At 66.7% G+C, this 17,819-nt stretch overlaps 1 protein-coding gene across 1 annotated transcript; it reads right to left on the bottom strand.

Moving 5' to 3' along the window:
- Positions 1-88: 88 nt before the first annotated feature.
- On the bottom strand, positions 89-17,119 carry CASKIN1 (CASK interacting protein 1). The gene is made up of 20 exons (XM_042971218.1): positions 17,006-17,119; positions 11,862-11,913; positions 11,654-11,751; positions 11,300-11,445; positions 11,105-11,200; positions 10,846-10,976; positions 10,304-10,412; positions 10,116-10,224; positions 9,912-10,006; positions 9,629-9,746; positions 8,593-8,694; positions 8,408-8,496; positions 8,247-8,331; positions 8,069-8,160; positions 7,162-7,272; positions 6,970-7,071; positions 5,456-5,594; positions 3,311-5,374; positions 2,203-2,638; positions 89-1,894 (listed from the first exon to the last, which is right to left on the bottom strand). Exons 1-20 carry the CDS (start codon positions 17,097-17,099, stop codon positions 1,795-1,797), a joined length of 4,368 nt encoding a protein of 1,455 aa, XP_042827152.1. The 5' UTR covers positions 17,100-17,119; the 3' UTR covers positions 89-1,794.
- Between the last annotated feature and the right edge of the window lie 700 nt (positions 17,120-17,819).

Genomic DNA, 17,819 nt, shown 5'->3' with positions numbered 1-17,819 from the left:
TGAGTGGGGATAGTCCTTGGGGTGACAGGCCACCCGGCAGTGCTGTTGTGCTGGGGCACCAGCGGCCAGTGGGAGGGAGGCTGGGGAGGAGCCACAGAAGGGCTCCTGTCAGCTCCAGGATGTGGCCCTCTTGGTGACTTCTCTTCCCTGCCAGGAGCAAGCTAGACCCCCGTTCTCCCCAACACACATCCCCAAGAAGTGAGCCAGGCAGCTCTGTTTTCTGCTGTTTATTGACAGCTGACAGTAGCTCCCTGCCCGGAACCCCCCTCCCCACTTGCTGGAGCCCCAGCCTGGGCCGCCCGTTGAAGAGAGGCCAGGCACACCCACCTGGGGAAGTATCAGGGCATGACAGCTGGAAAGGGCCCACACGCTCAGATGCCACCTTGGCTGACCCCTTCCACCCGCCCGCCTCGCAACCGCTGGTTTTCGGCGTTTTTAAATTCTTTTTTTTTTTTTTTTTTTTTTTTTTTAAGAAACGTCAAAGTTGTGCCCAACACACGTGGATCAGCAAACACAATAGAGGAGGCCAGTCAGTACTTTTTGGGAAGGGGAGAGAGAGGAAAAGAGAGAGAGGGCAAGAACGACCACACGACACAGCCTTGGACCATGAGCAGAAGCGTCCATGGGAACTCGGATGGGGGAGGGCAGGCTGTCTGTACGGGGCCAGCGAGGAGCCCTGAGGAGGGAGGGTCAGGCACACCCTGACACACGCCACACGCAGCCTGGCATGCACGCCCTGCACCCACCGAGGTCACCCAGCTGACGTGCCCACGCTGCACGCACGGCTCCCCCGGAGCCCAGGCGCGCCTCACACCGGCACCCTGGGAGAGCAGGGAGCCCCTCCCCACCGGCTCCACGGTGTGGAGGACACAGCCCAGCAGCGAGCAAGGCACATCCTTCGAGTTCTTCAGACGCAGAGAAGTTAGGAGAGCGAGGGGAGGCCCTAGCGGAGCACGGACCCTCCCGGACCCCAGCTTCCTGTTTGTGCTACTGGGCCAGGTGTCCTAGACGGAGGGAGGGAAGGATGGACAGACAGACAGCCAGGGCCTCTAACAGCTTTTGTCTTGAGCTAGACTTCAGTGTCCTTACAGTTGGTAAATGGTTTTCTATAGAATCAATAATATTTTTTCTTTCTTTAAATATATATTTGTTAAAGTTATACCTTTTTGTTTCTCTGGGGAAATCTGCCTCAGCTCATTCCCAATAAATTAATACTCTCGATAGCTTATATTCTGGGGGGTACAGTGGGGCAGGGGACATGATCCCAGCCCCAGTCCCTTGTGCTGCGCTGGAGCGGCTGGCAGAAGTCCCCAATGGGCAGTTCTGTGCTGGGCATAGGCCTGTGCTCTGCCACAGATCGGGGAGGGGGGCCAAAGCGGCCGTCCGCCTCCCAGGGCAGACCCGGCCTGGCCTCAGGGCAGGGGGCCGGGGGCTGCCCCCTCCTCGCCCGCAGCAGGCAGAGCCCGGCGCGGGTGGGCGGGTGTGGCCCAGCAGTTATTGCACAGGGAGCAGCAGACGGGGACGGGCACCCGCCGGGCAGCAGCATTTACTTAGAGCCCTCGGGTCCCCTGGCCAGGCAGTCCTCCAGGCCGGCCGTCCGACCTGGGCCCAGGGGGCAGGAGTTGTGCTTGTGCAGGGGACGGGCAGCACGGGCCCGCCCCTGCCCGCCTGGCCCCCGTCGGCCCTCCGCCCTGCCCGCTCGCGCTGCGCCCAGAGGTGCCCACCCTGAGGTAAAGGTCAGTGTGCGGGCCGGGGCCCCGGGCGGCGCGGGCGGGCCCGACGTGAGCAGCCGCGTCACTCCAGCATGGCGTCCAGCTGGTCGGCCAGGTCGTCGAACATGCTGCCGATGTCGTCCAGTATGCTGCCGGTGCTCTTCTCCTCCGCGGACGAGGGGCTGGGGGCGGGCGCGTCGTGAGCTGGCGGCGCGGGCGCGCGACACCCTGCCCGGGCCCCGCCCCTGTCCCTCACGACCCGACCCGCCTCCACCGATCCGCAAGATTCGACCCCCGGCTCCGCAGCCCCACACGGACCCGCCTCTGCCTCCGCTCCTCAGCCCTACTCGACCCCGCCCCCGCCGCCCCGGGCCCGGCCCCGCACGACGCGACCCCGCCCCTGCTGCCCCGGGCCCCGCCCCGCCCCTCCCTCGACTCTAGCTGGCGCGCCGCAGCCTCGGAGCGCGCGCGGACCCCGCCCCGCACCTACCGCGCGCCCTGCGCGTCCTCCTGCCGGATCTTCTCCTCTACGGCTTGCAGCGCGGCCGCCAGGCACGCGCTCGTCTCCTCCAGCTTCTGCCGGGCGCTGTCTCCCGGCGAGGCGCCGTCGGGCGCGGCGGGGGGCCCGGCGGTGGCGGTGGTGGCGGCGGCGGCGGCGGCGGCGGCGGCGCGCGGCGGCTTGGCGGGCACGTGCAGCGCGGACGCGCCGGGGGACGGGGGCTTGGCGGGGCTGGCGCTCAGCGAGGGCGGCGTGCTGGCCGGCTTAGCGAGGGCGGCGGGTGGCTGGCGAGCCGGCGAGGGCGCGGGCGACGGGGTGGCACTGCCCGACTGCAGCCCCGCCGCGGCCTTGGCCGGCTTGGGCGCCGTGGGCGGCGGCGGCGGCTTGGGAGACACGGGCGGCGGCGTGCCGTGGGCGCGCTTCACCTCTGCGGGGAGGAGGAGATTCGCACCGGGGGCGGGAGAGCCCTGCCGCAGCGCTCCGCCTCGCCCTCGAGAACAGAGACGCCGCCGTCCGCGCTGCGGACCCCGCTGCCCCTCGGAGCCCAGGCTCCCTGCAGCCGCTAGGGGGCGCGTTTCCCTATGCGTATCTGCTCGGGTCACCGGCTTCCAGACCCTTCTCTGTCCGCACACTACCCCCTCCATCCCCCTTCAGGTGTGGCCTGCTGCAGACACTGGCCCTTGGGTTGCTCGAATACCACGGGGCCTTTGCATGTCTGATCCTTCTGCTTGGAAGCCTGCCCTCTCTCTCTAGTGCTGGGGTGACTTTCAAGCTTGGTCACTCTCAAGCCTCCCAGAGTCCTCCGTGACCCAGCATCGTGCACCTGTCTTCCCTCCAACAGGTGCTGTTATCCTCGGGTTTCTGTGCCTCATCCACTGAGCAAGGTGACGAACATCCACCCTCCTCCCAATTTGGGGTCGGCAGTGTGGTCCAATGGGTGGGTGGATGACAGGGTCTGAGGTCTGAGCACAAGGGTCTTCACCTTGTGCTTCCCACCCCGTGCCACCTGGCCTTCCTCAAGTTCAAGAGGAAAACCCCTCAGACCATGGAGTGGGGAGGTGGGGGGGGGGGGCTTCCCCAGCTGGCTCCCTTCACCTACCTGGGCTGCCAGGACCTGGCAGCGGCACCTTCTTGGAGGCAGGTGTGGGTGAGCCCTGGATCTTGGGAACGGGCTGAGCCAGCATGGGCTTGGGAGAGACAGGCGGCTTGGCTGGCTTCCGGGAATCAGTGTCAGGCGGGGGCAGCGGGGGAAGGTGCATCAGGTCGGAGGGCGGGGGTTCTGCAGGTGGGGGCGGCGGGGGCAGCTCCGGGGGCCCAGTCTGCTCAGAGGTCGGCCTGCGGCGCACGGTGCCCGTGCCATTCTGGTACACAGACAGTGGCGGCGGCGGCTCAGGACCTGCTTCCCGCTCCTTGGCCTTGGGCCGGCGCTTGACCGTGTCAGACTCCGTCAGGATGAACTTGACGCTCTCCTGCTGGCTCTGCTTGGCTCGGATGCGCCTCTTGAGCGTGGCACTGGCCTCCACTCTGGCCAGGGGCGGGCCCTCCCCACTCGCCTCTCCCTTGGCTGGACCTCGAGACCGCTGCCGGGTGCTCCCATCCTCCACAAAGTGGCCGTGGTCTGCAGGCCCCCCTGACTCCCCAGGCGCCCTGCGGGCGGTGGCCAGGAGTCCCGTGACAGGCCCGCTGAGGGTGCGGCGCCTGTTCACCACCTCACCGTCAGGCCCAATGGCTTCCTTGTGCTTCACCGAGGCCAGCACCGTGGCCACCCGGCCTGGCTCCGGGCTGGCGGGGCGGGGCGTGGGGTGGCCCTCGGGGGGCCTGCGGGCTGCTCGGCCCCCACCCCCAATGGATGACAGCTCTAGCATGGCTGCGATGCTCTTCACGCTGCCGGCGCTGCCTGTGTCCACGCTGCCAGCCAGGTCGCTGGCCCGCCGGCGCTGTGCCCGGACCCCCAGCCGGCCATCCTCGGTCCCAGCCCCTTCCGTCTCAGCATCTGGCGCCGACTCATCTGCCAGGTTGGCGCTGGCCATGGCTGAGCTGGAGCGCTTGGGCGGGGGCGGGGGCGGCCCCTTCTTTCGGGGCCGCACCGCGAAGGACTGGCTGCGGTTGACGTTCTTGTCGGTTCCGGCGGGCGCTCGCACCGAGTGGCTACGGCCCACGCGCCGCTGGACGGTGGCGTAGGGCCCTGCGGCGGCTGGCACCAGCAGCTCGTCCCGCTCTGGCTCGCTGTCGGATGCCGCATAGCGATTCAGGCTGTGGGCACGCTTCTTGGGCCGCCCTGGCTCCGCGTCAGCCTCCGGAGGCAGGCACAGTGTGGGCACGGGCAGGGGGGCGGCCGCGGGCACGGGCACGGGCCCGGGAGCGGCCGGCCCTGCGTCGCTCTCCACGGGCTGGGGCAGCACGTAGGCGAAGCCACGGTGTGTGGGTGACTGAGGCAGCGAACGGGGTGACATGGGTCGTTCTGTTGGTGGCAGCAGCTGCGGGGTGGGCTTCACCTTGGCTGTGGCTGGGGCTGGACCGTGAGGCGCCCCCAGGGCTTGAGGGGAGCCCGGCTGGGCTTTCGTGGGCGTTTGGGGAGGTGTGAAGTGGCTGGCACCTGGCGGAAGGACCTGCCGCGGCTTGCCGGGCACCGGAGGCACGCTGGCCCGCTTGACGCTGTGGCCGTGGCGGCTGGGCCGGGTCTCCTTGGGTGGGGTGCCAGGGGCTGGCCCTTCGTCCAGCAGGTACTCCTGGCTTCGTGACATGGGGCTGCCGGGCCCAGGGGGCCCGTCCCCCAGCAGCTCCTGAGAGCTGCTCATGTGCCGCGCCTGTCCACCCAAGCTGGGCTCCTGCCGCACGGAGGCCCTCGGCGTCGGGGGCAGGTGGTTGGAGGGCTTCTCGGCAGTGGTGGCCGTGGTGGCTGCGGCAGCGGCGGCGCCCCCCTCGGCCGGGCCAGTCATGGCAGCCTGCAGCTCACCACTGAGCTCGCTGTCCTGGAAGGTGGTCATCTTGGGAGACTGGCAGTCAGCCGGGGCAGGCTCGGGCGGGGGAGGTGACTCAATGGCCATCACCTCGAGCGACTGCGGGGCCTTCCGGCGCAGGGGTCCCCCCTCGAACTTGGCGTACTCTGCCTTCTGCAGCTCCGCCAGTTTCCTCACTGCCAGCATCAGCTTCTTCTGGTGGCCTGGGTAGGGCACGGGCAGGTCAGGCCAGGGAGGGCGGCAGGGACCAGAAGGCGGAGGAGCCCGGGACCAGGGGGCCTCACCCAGCTTGGTGATGCCGATCTCCTGTAGGTCTTCCCAGGTGATGTCGGTAATGAAGTCGATGTTCTCGTAGCCGTTGTCCACCAGCACTTTGTAGTACTGGGCCAGGCCGATCATGGACAGCCACACAGCCAGGTTCGCCTGTGGAGCAGGGGACACCGAGGGCAGCCCGAGCTAGCTGTCCACACCCTGCTCGCTACTCCGAGCTTTCGGGGGTGGGGGCACCGGGCCAGCCTGGCACAGACAGACAGAAGGACGGATAGACAGGCCAGAGGTGTCAGCTTCAGAGACAGCGCGACCTCAGTAGGAGCCCAAGGCCAGCGGCACACACGCATGTGCGAGCACACGCACACACACACACAGGGGTGACCCTATCCTCGGGACACCGTTTGCGGGGGGGGGCAAGAACGAGCTTCCTCACCTGCCAAGGCAGCCGTGGGGACGGCACCCCGGGGACACGCCTTGCACGTCACAGACACGGACACACGGCACCACCGACCGGACACGTGTACGCACACGGTGCATCCCAGCCATACGCGGGCACCGACACTCTCCACGTCACGCGCACGCCCTCACGCCGCTTCCACACCCTCACTGGGCACACATCACGCACGCGTGTAACTACCCGTGATGCTCTTTACCCAGAAGCACGTGGTGGCTCCCTGAACCACGTCCACCTGTGCACACTCCCAGCTGGATGTCACTCGCCCACCAACACGCGGCACACTTGGTCACCCCTGGGTGCACAGAGCAGAGCAGGCCCGCGGGACGGGGACCTGCTCGTTGGGAGCACCCCCGAGCCGCCGACGGAGCACGCTGAGCACGAACCCGCCAGTCGCCGACCCACAGCCCTGGGGGCTCCGGGTGGCCACGGGATCTCTCCTCAAGCCCAGCCCGAGGCTCAGAGAGGCAGCGTAGATTCCACGGGCCTGGGGCCCACCTTGCGCAGGCCCAGAACCTGTCACGCCACGGGTTGACGGTTAGCCACGGCACGAACCGTGGTCTGTGTGGGCGTCCGCCATCCACACAGCCAGCGCGCGCGGTGCGATGTGTGGGTGTGTGCACGCAGTCGTCAGCGGGCGCCTTGGCTATATTTGGTGCACGCGTGCTGTCTGTACACACGAAGCAGGCGGACACCCTCCCCGCGCACGTGTCTGGGTGCACACGCATCCGTCAGCACGGGGGCCTCTAGCGTCTGGGTGGGTATGCGGTGGGCAGTGCTGCGGGGTGCCAGGCAGGTGCCCGGGTGGCTGCCCGGGTGTGGAGGGATCTTTGCGGGACCGCGTACTGGAGAGGGGCACCCTCCCGGCTTCAGGCTCCCCTTGCCCTGACGAACCCCAGAGGCTGTCACCCCTGCCCCCAGAAGGCTGGCTCCAGCACCCGTGACAGATAAACAGGCCATCCTCTTTTCTCTCTCTGGAGCCCCGGAGGGCGGGTGAGGGCTGTAGCCAGGGAGGCAGTCTGTCTGTCTGTCTGACCATCCTGGGCACAGCCGCTGGGGTGCAGGGAGCCTTACGGGTTTGTGCTCAGGCAGCCAGTCGGGAATGCTCAAGCCGCTGATCTCTGCGGTGATCTTCTTCCGGTGGCCTGGCTTGGTGACCCCGATGGCCGTGAGGTCCTAGGTAGAGGAGAGGCCCGTTAGCAGCAGCCTGGGGGCAGGGGGGGGCCATGTCGGTCGTGACCGGCGGCCAGCCTTTGGGCAGCCCACCTCCGGGGTCATGCGGCTGATGGTGGGCAGGTCGTAGCCAGCGCTGACGAAATTGGGGGCATAGAGTTGCAGCTGGAACGTGGCGAGCCACTGGCCGACAGCCTCGGCGCTCTGGAAGACACAAGGCACCCGCTGCAGGCTCGCTCGCCTGCCCGCCCACCGGGCGTGCGTGCACCCCGGCCGCTGCGCTGTCTCCTTCTCTGCTCAGCCGAAGGCCTCGGCCGCTCGGTCTGCCGTCCGCCGGTCCCCCTGTGGCCGGGCCTGGGGCGGCCTGGCACCGGTGCCGCTCCTCACTGTGTGCTCCCCGACGCCGCCATCGCGAGCTCCGTCAGCGTCCTGGCCTCCTCCCGTGGTCTCCACCAGAAGAGTCCAGCTGCTGTCCATGTCATGGGCTTCCCTGACCATCCCCCCGTTCCTGCACCAGGGACACCCTGTGGTGCAGCCCCGTGTAAGGGGCTCGGGACCGGGGCCTCGGGTGGGGTGCCTCAGCACAGCCCCCACACTCCCTGGCGGGTGGGCTCCGTCCAGAGGTGTGGGGGAGGAAACAGCCAGCCGCTCGCACCATCTCAGCACACGGGGCCCTGCTCACCCCCCCGCCACGCACGCACGCACACCTGGTCTCGCCTCACACCCGCGGCCTTCTACACGCACACACACAAGCACACGTGCCCGGCTCACCATCGCCACCCACACGCAGGCGCGTCCCCTGCTCACCTCACACCCACGTCTCACTGCCAGGACGCGCTAGCTGACACACGTAACCCACGCGATAGATGACAGCTACACACACAGACTGACAGACGGACAGAAGTACGGGCCTGGCCTGTCAAGGGCCCCCCGCCACGCCGTGGCCAGACCACGCAGGCTGCCCGGGAGCCCCTCCCTGCAGCCAGCCCCGGCTCTGTACCTTGCCCTCCGAGGCTGGCTCCAGCTTCCTGGGTGGCTGCTCCCCATACACCTGCCCTGCGTGGGCCGCTGGGAGCTGGGACCGGGCTGCACCTGGAGACAAGAGGGCGTGGTGGGGCTGGGGCCGCTCGGGGGGCCGCCTCCTCGCCAGGCCGGCAGCGCCGCGTCCCTGATCTTACCTGTGGAGCCCTCTGGAGGCTTGGCGGGGCCGTCCCCAGGGCTGGACTCAGAGACCGACTTCTGCGACAGGACCGTCGCCAGGAGCTGCAACCCAGACGGGACGGCTGGCCAGCGCCGCTCTGCACCCAGGCGGCCCCGGCCCTGCCCCCAGACCACCTACCTTGACCCCTTCGGACCCCGCATGCAGGGTGTGGCCCCCACTGCTTCGTCCACCAGCCACGCCGCCCAGGCTGCCGCTGCGGTCCCCACCTGCCAACACGAGGGAGCACCCTCCGTGGGTGCCGGCCCGGCTGCTGCCTGGGAAGCTCCGCTGCCCTGCTCACCGGGGGGCCCCCCCCCACGTACCTGCAAAAGGCTTCCTCAGCACCCAGATCTCCTCGGGGGGCGCAGAGGGCCCCGGTGAGCTGCCTGCCTGGGATGGGCTTGGTTCAGTACCTGCCCGAGAACCTGTGGACCAGGAACAGCTTCCTGGAATCTCAGACCAGCCGGGTCTGGGGGCCTGACATGGAGAGGGGGTGTCCCTGGCCTGTCTGGCCCTAGCTGTCTCCAAGGAGCTGAGAGAACCTCAGAAGACCCCCTCCCCACCCTATACATTTGAGAGCAGGAGAACGGGGCAAGAGGGCCCAGGCCAGGCAGTCCTGCCAGTGGCCCTGTGGTCCCGGGTGGGGAGAGCAGAGGGTGTACCTCCTCTCTGCCAGGGGAGCAGGGAGGGGGAAGAGGGCCCCAAAAGCCTAGATGACACTGGGCAGGCTGGCCACGCCTCCTAACTGCCCCCCCCACACACACCGTACCCTCACCCCACCTGTCAATGTCCTCATCCTCTCTAGGAGGTAACCCTCTCAGTGGTCCCCGTCTGAAAACAATCCATGCCCTGTGGATTCGCCCCCCCATCCCTCTCTCTCACTCTGCACCAGCCATGCTATGCTGGCCTCCTTTGGGACCCTTATGCTCTCTTCTGCCTCAGTGCCTTTGCATATGTGAGCCCTGCTGTCAGGATGCTGTGCCTGGGGCCAGCCCCTCCCATTTCTCAGGGGCTTCTCTGAGCACCCTAAGAAGCAGGTCTCTGTCCACGTTCCCTATGGCATTAGTCGGCACGTCTGTTCGTGTATTTACGCCACTGGCCCCTGCTCCCCTCCCTTCCCAGAGGTGAGCTCCGCGAGAGCAAGAGTGACGTCCATCATTCTTGGACGTCTGGGTCACCGTCTATTCCTAGTGGCTGGTGCACAATGTCTACTAAATAAATGAAGGAAAAGGTGTGGGGGTGCTGATGAGAGCCGGCAGGACCCCACTCTGGATCCCACACCTAGGAGTGGCCCTGCCACCCAACACACGTGCACCGGCTTCCTTCGGGCCCCCAAGCCCAGGCCTGGGTGGGACTTGCCTGCTCGCTTCACGATGGCCTCGCCCAGGGACGACGGGAAGTAGCCCACCCGGTCGTTGCCTGTCCGGTTGTCATGGATACAGCCCTTCCACCGGCCATCGGGATGCTGCTCTAGGACCTGCCAGATGAGGCGGGGGGGGGGGGGGGGGACGTGCTCAGGGGGACACCCCACAGGCCCAGTGGGCGGGTGGCCCCAGACCACCCAACTGCTGCACAAGGTGTTATGGGCGTCACGTCCAGGGTCCCGCCCACCCTTGCCCGCGCAGCCCCGGGCCGTCCTTACTGTGATGATGTCCCCAGCTTTCACGTTGAGGCTGGTCAGGTCGTAATTGTTGCAGTAATCCTTGGTCGCCCGGACCTGCAGGGCCGCCGAGGCCTCTGGGGACACAGGAGACAGACCCCCCCCACAGTCCTTCGAGCTGGCCTGACCCAGCCCTGCCCTCCCCATTATCCCCAACCCCCACCCCCCAACCCGCCCTGGTCCCACCTCGAAGCAGTTGTTTGATCTCCTTGCTGGCTTGGGATGTGGTGAACTGGTGCACAATGTCCAGGGCCGTCTGGCTGTAGGTGTTCCTCACGTGGGCATTAATCCCATTCTGTATGTGCCAGAGGGTGAGGCCCGTCAGGAGCCCCCGTGCCCCCACCTGCCCCAGCTCCCCCGGCCCCCTGACTCACATCCAGCAGCAGCCGGACCACTTCCGTCTTCCCGCAGAGTGCGGCCTCATGCAGGGCCGTGCCAGACTTGGTCTGGCGGTTTATGTCGATGCCGGCTTGGAGGAGGAGTCTAGAAGGAGGGTGGGCGGATGGGAGCAGGCAGCGCCTTGTGGCAGGAGCTCCGTCCCATCCCCCCATGGGGCCCCAGGTCCCAGGCCCTGAGGTGAGCCAGCCCTGCCCTGCCTCCGGGCGACGGGGGATCTGACGGGGACCAAGCACTGGTGCAAGTGCTGGCCTCGTGCTAACCCGGACGGCGGAGTCTCAGAGAAGTCAAGTGTCTCCACGAGGTCGCTCAGCAAGTGTCAGGGCCACAACCTGGGCTTGGGGCTGAAGAAGCCACCCCCACACCCCTCCAGTGCATCCTTTACGTGGGCGGCCGGAGGCATCCTTTGCATGCGGAGGCCTGATGGCATCCCCGTGGCTCCCTGGCTGCTCCTGTCACTAAACCAGGAGCAGGAAGCCCACGGCCGGGTCTCCCTCCCCCCAGCCGCACTCGGCCATACCTGATGATGTCAATGTGGCCGTTCTTGGCTGCCAGGTGCAGGGGGCTGGTGCCGTTGGGGTCGGTCGTATCCCCCGGCCGGGGCTCCAGCAAGGCCGCGCACATGTTGCTGTTCAGAAGCAGCTGGACCACCTTGAGGAGGGGTCAGAGAAGGGGGGCCCGCACATGGGGCGGGAGGCTGCAGGCGTGTCTCCCCTCCCCCACCCCGGGAGGGAAGACGGAGCAGATGGAGTCCCACCCGGCTCTCTGGGGACACTTACCCCGACGCGGCCGAACTCACAAGCCAGGTCCAGGGGCGTCTTCCCCGAGTTGTCCACCATGCACGGATTGGACTGGTGCTGTAGCAGCATTTCGGACTGTGGGGCCGCAGGGTGCAGTCAGCCTCGAGGGCGGCCGCTGGGCTGGCACCGCCCGTGCCAGGGCCCTCCCCACCCCCACCCTGAGGCGTCCCTTACCACATCATAGTGACCGTGCTGGGCTGCCAGGTGCAGAGGGATGTGGCCCTCGTCAGACGGGATGTTCACCGCCGAGCCCGCCTTCAGCACCAGCTTCATGGGCTCCTTCCGGCCCTGCCAGGCCGCATAGTGCAGTGGCCGCATGCCTAGGAGTGGGCAGGGGGCCCGTTGGGAGCTAGCCCTTGACCCTGGAGCCAACCCAGGCCCGCAGGATACTGATCCCATGGAATCCCGCTTCCACCCAGATGGAGACTCCGGACTGACACCTCAATCATGGGACCGTTCAGGTCTCTAGAGACACCACCCCTGACCTTGACCCCCTGATCTGGCTCCGAGGTCCCCATCAGGCCTTGCCTTTGTTGTCCTTGATGTCCACAGCAGCCTGGGCCTCCAGGAGCAGGGTGATCAATTCTGTGTTGCCGTTCAGGGCCGCGTGGTGCAGGGCCGAGAAGCTGCAGCGGGCGACAGGCATGAAAAGGCAAGGACTCGGGCACCCCGGCCTTCCGCAGGAGCCCCCCTGGAACCCCTTGCCAGCCGGGCATCTCCCTGGCTGAGAACTCACCCATCTGGGTCCTGGAAGTTGACATTGATCTTCTTGGTGGAGCCCAGGAGCTCTAGGGATGGGAAAGTGACAGTGAGGGGGGCTCTGCCCAGCCCCTCCAGGCAGCCTAAGAGCAGGCAGAGGGTGCTGGCTAGCTCTCTGGCAGGCTCAGAGCCAAAGCTGTCTTTAGTCTTTAGCCAGAAAACATTTCATCTCTGTCCCCTGCACTCAGCTCCAGGTACCAGCTTTTGGACTGAACTAAGGTGTTGGTAAGTTCACAGAGCCAAAGGCTCCAAGCCTGTCCCCACCGGGGGGAGGAAGCCAGAGCTGTGCACCCACACAGGCACACACATGTGCACATGTACCCCCTCCCTTGGGACGCTGGCGAAGCACCTGCCGATGGCGGGAGGGAGAGAGCCGGCACAATCTGTTTCTCCAAAGGACCCAGATGGGGCCGGGGGTGGCCTGGGAAGGCTGGAACACCCGGAAATGGGGGTATCTCTGGGGGAAGATCTGCATTTTCAGGGTGCAGCCTCCCCCCGTTCCCAGCCCCGCGCCTGCCTGTGTGGTTGAGTCCCACCTGGCAAGGCAGGAAGGGGAGGCAGGCTGGCGGCCTGGTGCCCCTGAGTGACGACACAAGCATGGCCACCACATCTACAAGGGCCCACTTGGGCACTGGGATCAGTCTGCCCGAAGCCCGAGGGGCCCAAGCCCTCCCTTTGGGTCCCTAGTCTCCTCCCGAACCGCCCCCTCCCCCAGGTCCTGGCCTCCACCAGCTGACTGTCAGAGGAGGGGAGCCCACCGAAACCCTCCCTGTGGGCTCGGTTCCAGCCGGACTCAGGCCAAGCCCCTGCCTGTCTGGGCCATGGTTACATAACCCATTTGTGGGTCAGTCGCTCTGTGAGGGAGGGGCTGGCAGGACAGAAGCCCCTTTGTCCAGGCCCAGGACAGGGATGGAGGCAGGGGCCCCCAAGAGCAGGAACCCAAGGGAGTCGAGTCACAGAGGGGCTGCTCCAGGAGCTGCTTGGTGACCCACAGCAGCCCCCACTGCCCCAGCCTTGGCTCTCAGCCGCGGGATGCATGGTGTGAGGCCTCGAGGGCCCGCAGAGCCTACAAAGTCAGTAGGGCTCAAATTCAGAGTCTCACTGGGCCCTTACTAGCCCTATAGCCCTGGCCTTGAGCTCAAAGGGGGCTAATGGGGCCAGCCTCATAGGCTTCAGTGTGCGTCCACCCTTAAAGCATGAAGGGTCCGGCAGAGAGTCGCCTCCGTAAGTGGCAATTACTAGTTTTAGCTCCGTGGGAATCCCACCCCCAACCTCTCCAGCGAGGGGTTTCTCCTGCACAGAGTAGAGCAGAGCAGAGGCTCCTGGGAAAGAGGCGTCTCCGCTGCCCCACTCCCGCCCTGCTCACACACTTTGGGACACTGACGTCCATCTAAGGTGGCAGCAAAGCCACCCTCCCCTCAGTGGTCCAGGCCAAAGCCTTGGAGTCAGCCCTGAGCGCCCGACAGTGTCTCCATCAGCAAGTCCTGTTTGCCTCCACCTTCAAGACGACCTCCGAATACACGCGGGGTCCTATCATTCTCCCCACGGTCACTGTCACCACTCTGACCAGGCCAGCATCTCTCAAAGGATCGCTGCCATCACCTCTCCACTGGCATCCCCACTTGTACCCTGCCCCGCAGTCTGTCCTCCGTACCACTGAGGTCAGGGGGACCCTGTTAGAACATGTCACATCCCACCGCTCCTCTCCTGAAACCCTCCAACAGCTCCTGTGTCACTGGGGGTGAAGACCAGTGCTGGCCAATGGCTCACAGGACATGGCCCTCCTGCTTCGCTTTGACTTTCTCATCAGCCCTCTTCCAGCCACACAAGCCTCAGTGATGGCGCTACAGCACACTGGCAGCCCCTGCCACAGGGCCTTTGCACACACTGTGTATATGGTGGGGGGGGGTGCTGCTTTTCCCCCATTTATCCCCATGACTCTCTCCCTTATGTCATTCAGGACTTTATCCAAACGTCACCTGCTTGGAGAAGCCCCACCGGGCTCCCCATCTAGAATGGCAACCCCCTTCCTGTCCCTATGTGTTGTGTTTCTCTGTCTGCCCCCTATCAATACCGCCTAATGGTTGTTGTCTGTCTCCATCACTAAACAACACGATCCAGAGGGATGGGGTTTTTATCTATTGTGCTCAATGCCATATCCTTGGTGGCAGGAACAGTGCGGGGCCCATATGAGATGCTAGGTAAATTCGTGCCGGAACAGATACCCTGGATCCCCAACATTGCTGTCCCGTAGCACCTGCCCCCTGGGGGCCATGCTCAGGATGTTCTCTTCTAGAACACTCTGCCCAGCTCTGATGTTTGCTCCCCCTCCTCGTTAATTCCAAGGTAGCCAGGTCTCCCCACCCCTCTCACCTGGCCACACCTGCAGGCATTGAAATTTTAGAGGGGCTGGAGGTCAAGGACCCAGAAGTAGCATAGACACCAGTGGGGAAGGGCAGTCCCCATCAGGACGACCACTCCTTACACGAGGGGGGAATCCCGCTGAGGTCCCGTCACCCCCTCCTCGCTGCAGGTCTCCTCAGAGGGGAAAGTGGCTGGAATTGGCGGAGGGGAGCCCGAGATCTTGGAGCACCCCCGATTCCCGGGGTGGGCCCCGGGCTCACAGGGAAGTCACACAACCGAGGCCCGCCTGGGGTTGGGGAGGCGCAGTTCACAGAGACAGGCGCTCTGTGTGACGCTGGAGCAGGCACGGCTGGAGGGGCCTGAGGGGCAGAAGGGGGCAGGTGGGGCCCCAGAGGTCCCCTTTCTCTGGTCCACAAGGGCCCAAGTCCCGCAGCCTCCACGTGGCCGATGTACATAAACTTCGTCCCCAGCCTGCCCCATGTCTTGGGCTCTCCCAGCTCTCGTCAGCCAGTCCTCTCACCACTTTCCTGGGACCGTCCCTGCCCTTGAGGTGGGCCCCAGACTCCAAACTGCAGAGGCCCAGGCAGGGGGTGGGGGTGGGGTCTCAGCCCCTCTCGCACAGCTGCCCTTGTGGCCTCCCTCCACCCCTGCCCAGATGCTCCTCCAACCACAGAAGCCACTTGTCCGCCAGCCCCACGGAGCCACATCTGTCCCCTCTAGGGATGCAGTCCTGGCCTCTGACGCCAGCACAGGGCAAGGCGCTCTCTCACCTCCCCAGGTCAGGCAGGGCCAGGTGGTCTCCCCGCTGCCCCCGCCCCAGGCAGGGAGCTCCGGCCGGATACCGACCGCAAGGGAAGTATTAGTGGGCCAAGGTGAGACGAAACAGGCATGTGGGTCTGTAGCGTGCAGTGAATTCGGGGAAGGGGAGGTGGGGCCAGAAGAAAGGGCACAAGGGCAGCCCCACCCTGGCATTCTCCCTCCAGATCACCGTCTCCTTCCCCTCAAGGACAGCCGCTGAGGGTCCCGGTGCCCGAGCGTGTGAGAGGAGGCTTGCTTGGAGGCAGACCCTGGGGCAACACTCGGGGCTTGGGGTGGAGGGAAGGTACCAGAAGTGGGTGGAGGTCACAGAAACAACTATCCAGGGAAGACCTCTGGAGTCCGGGGGTCCGAGAGAGCACCGCTGGATGCCCCCCACCCCATGGCCCAAACTCCAGCCTGTACTTTGCTGAATCAAAATACATCTTACTCCAAAGCAGGCCAGCGTCGCCATGACAACCGAGCTAATTCATGGAGGGATTTCTCTGTCTGATTTATTACGCCCGCCCCTGTGAGTCAGAGAGCCCAGATACGGGGCCCAGGGCAGGTGTCTCTCCCAGAAAGCAGACCATGCAGGGACAAATGCAAAGATCCAGGTACAAGTCCCCACACCTTCCCTGGACGGCCCAATCTGATGCCCCCGCTTCCCCTGAAGCCCGTCTGGGGCTGCCTAAGGAGACAGTCACAGCACTTCCCGAGCACGTATGAAGTACCTGTTCTTCGTGCGTGCTCTTCTGTGAGGCAGGGACCAAAACCGTCCCCATCCTACAGATGAGGAGACTGAGGACTGGAGAGCCAGAGTCCTCGGTTCCCAAGGTCGCGTGACCACTAGGTGGAAACCTTTACCTTGCCTTCCCTCCCTTTCACTCCCTCCTTTCAATCCCTCCACCTGCTTTCAAGGCTCTGCTAAGGCTGCCTCGGCCTAGAAGCCCTCTCCTTCTGAGCCCTGAGGCCGTGAAGCTGACCCCAACTAGCAGACCATCCCTGGGCCTGGAGAGCACAAGACAGAGCCAGCCTGTATATATGTGCCCTGGGTTACCTACAGTCCCTGGGGGTGGGGGTGGGGGGTGGGGGCGGGGGGAGAGTGAGGCACCCAGACCGCACGTGCCACCCTGCAGAGTCCTGCCTGCGCCCGCACAGGTGCCCTGACACACTGACATGGCCATACGTGCGCAGCCGCACACCCAGCTTGTCCACACACCCATCCATCCATCTCCGGTGGCCCCCGGGGAGGCTCTGGGCTGAGCTGGGATGAGTGCTGGGATCAGGACTCCAAGCTCCCAACCTTTCCCGGGGGCCCTCACAGCGCAAGCTCAGGATGGCCACTGGGAGCCCCCTCCCCCCACTGCCCAGCCCCTTTCCCAGCAGGGAAGCCAGAGAGGACCAGGGTCTGCGGCAGGGTCTGCACCTGCCTGGAGCACAGGCTTGCCCTGGGCTGGGCGACCTTGGGCCTCTGCTCCCGCATGAGTAAATGGCCCCCAGCCGGCCATGCCTGGGCAGCCACACCCCCAACATGGTCCTGCCCCCCATTCCCTGCAAAGCGTGTTATTAAACATGGGGCGGGGAGGGGGTCTGACAGGGACTGTCAGTCCTGTGGTGGCCCCTCACCGCCAGGGCCCCCTCCCTCCCTCCACGGTGGGGAAGCGGGGCGGGGGGGGGGGTGGGGGTGGCATCTGCCTCGCCCTTTGACGGCCCAGCAAAGCCCTCCAGCTGTCAGCCCGTAGCCCGGGAAGGGAGGGGGACGCCTGCGGCCAGGGGCCGGCTGGTTGGGGGGGTGGGGGGAGGGCTGGGGGACGGGCCGGAGGCGGGGGTGCGGACCGAGGGTCCGGGCGCCGCTGGCCCCGCCCCGCCCCCGGGGACCCGACAGCATCCCCCGCGCCGGGAGGGGTGGGGGGCCGGCGCCCGAGGTGGCCCCCGCCCGCCCGCGCCCCCCGCACTCACTGGCCTTCCCGGGCCGCGGCCTCTGCAGCAGCCTCTGCGCGGTCCCCACGTCCTCCGCCTTCACCGCCTGCACCAGCTCTTGCTCCTTCCCCATGGCGCGGCCGGGCCGCAGCGACGCGGCTGCGCTCCGTGCGCTCGGCGCGGCTCAGAGGCGGCGGCGGCGGCCCCGCGGCCCCGGCCGCATCCTCCTGCCTCCCCCGCCGCCTCCTCCGCCGCCCGCGCCCGGCGCGGTCCTCGGGCTCGGGCTCGGGCTCGGGCTCGGGCTCGGGCTCGGGCTCGGGCTCCCGGCGCCGAGGGGCGGGGAGCGCGTCACGGGCGGGGGGCGGCCCAGGGCGGGGGCGCGGCACCTGGCGCCGCCTCCCGGACGCCTGGGTCCCCCTCCTGCGGCCGCTGACCTCCGTCCGCCCGCGCCGGCCGCGCGCCCGGCTCCTTGGCTCCGCCCCTACATCGGGCCCCGTGCTCCCGAGACGCCCCCTCCCCACGTGCGGGCCGCGCCGGCCGCGCCGGCCTCTGCGGACAGCCCGCGGCCCCAGGCGACCGCCAGGGGCTGGGGACGGCAGCCGCCGGGGGTGGGGGGGCGGTGCTGGACACTGAGCCCCGACACGGCGGCGGCGCGAGGCTGAGCCCGAGAGAGGTTTCCAGAGGCTGCGGGACCCACGGGGCGGGGGGAGGGACTCGGAGGCAGTGGGCGGGCGGGGACCCGGGCGCCGAGAGACCCGGGCACGGGCGGCACGGGCGGCACGGGAGCCGGCCTGCCAGAGGCTGTCAGACATTTCTGGCCCGTGGTTCCCGTGGGAGGTGTCGAGGGATTGTG

The sequence above is a fragment of the Panthera tigris genome, chromosome E3, assembly GCF_018350195.1.
Source record: "Panthera tigris isolate Pti1 chromosome E3, P.tigris_Pti1_mat1.1, whole genome shotgun sequence".
NCBI classification, from domain to species: Eukaryota; Metazoa; Chordata; class Mammalia; order Carnivora; family Felidae; genus Panthera; species Panthera tigris.
Note: the sequence above shows the minus strand (reverse complement) of the source record. Positions and strands in the feature narration are given on the sequence as shown.

Bases quoted from the DNA above. Each gene is read 5' to 3' on its own strand.
- CASKIN1 (XM_042971218.1), bottom strand. From the start codon at position 17,099: ATGGGGAAGGAGCAAGAGCTGGTGCAGGCGGTGAAGGCGGAGGACGTG. The intron at 8,332-8,407 runs GTAGGTGGTCTG...TCTGGGTTGCAG, and splicing joins CGGGGTCCGAAGGGGTCAAG to CTCCTGGCGACGGTCCTGTC. The intron at 8,161-8,246 runs GTAAGATCAGGG...TCTTGTCTCCAG, and splicing joins GCCTCCAGAGGGCTCCACAG to GTGCAGCCCGGTCCCAGCTC.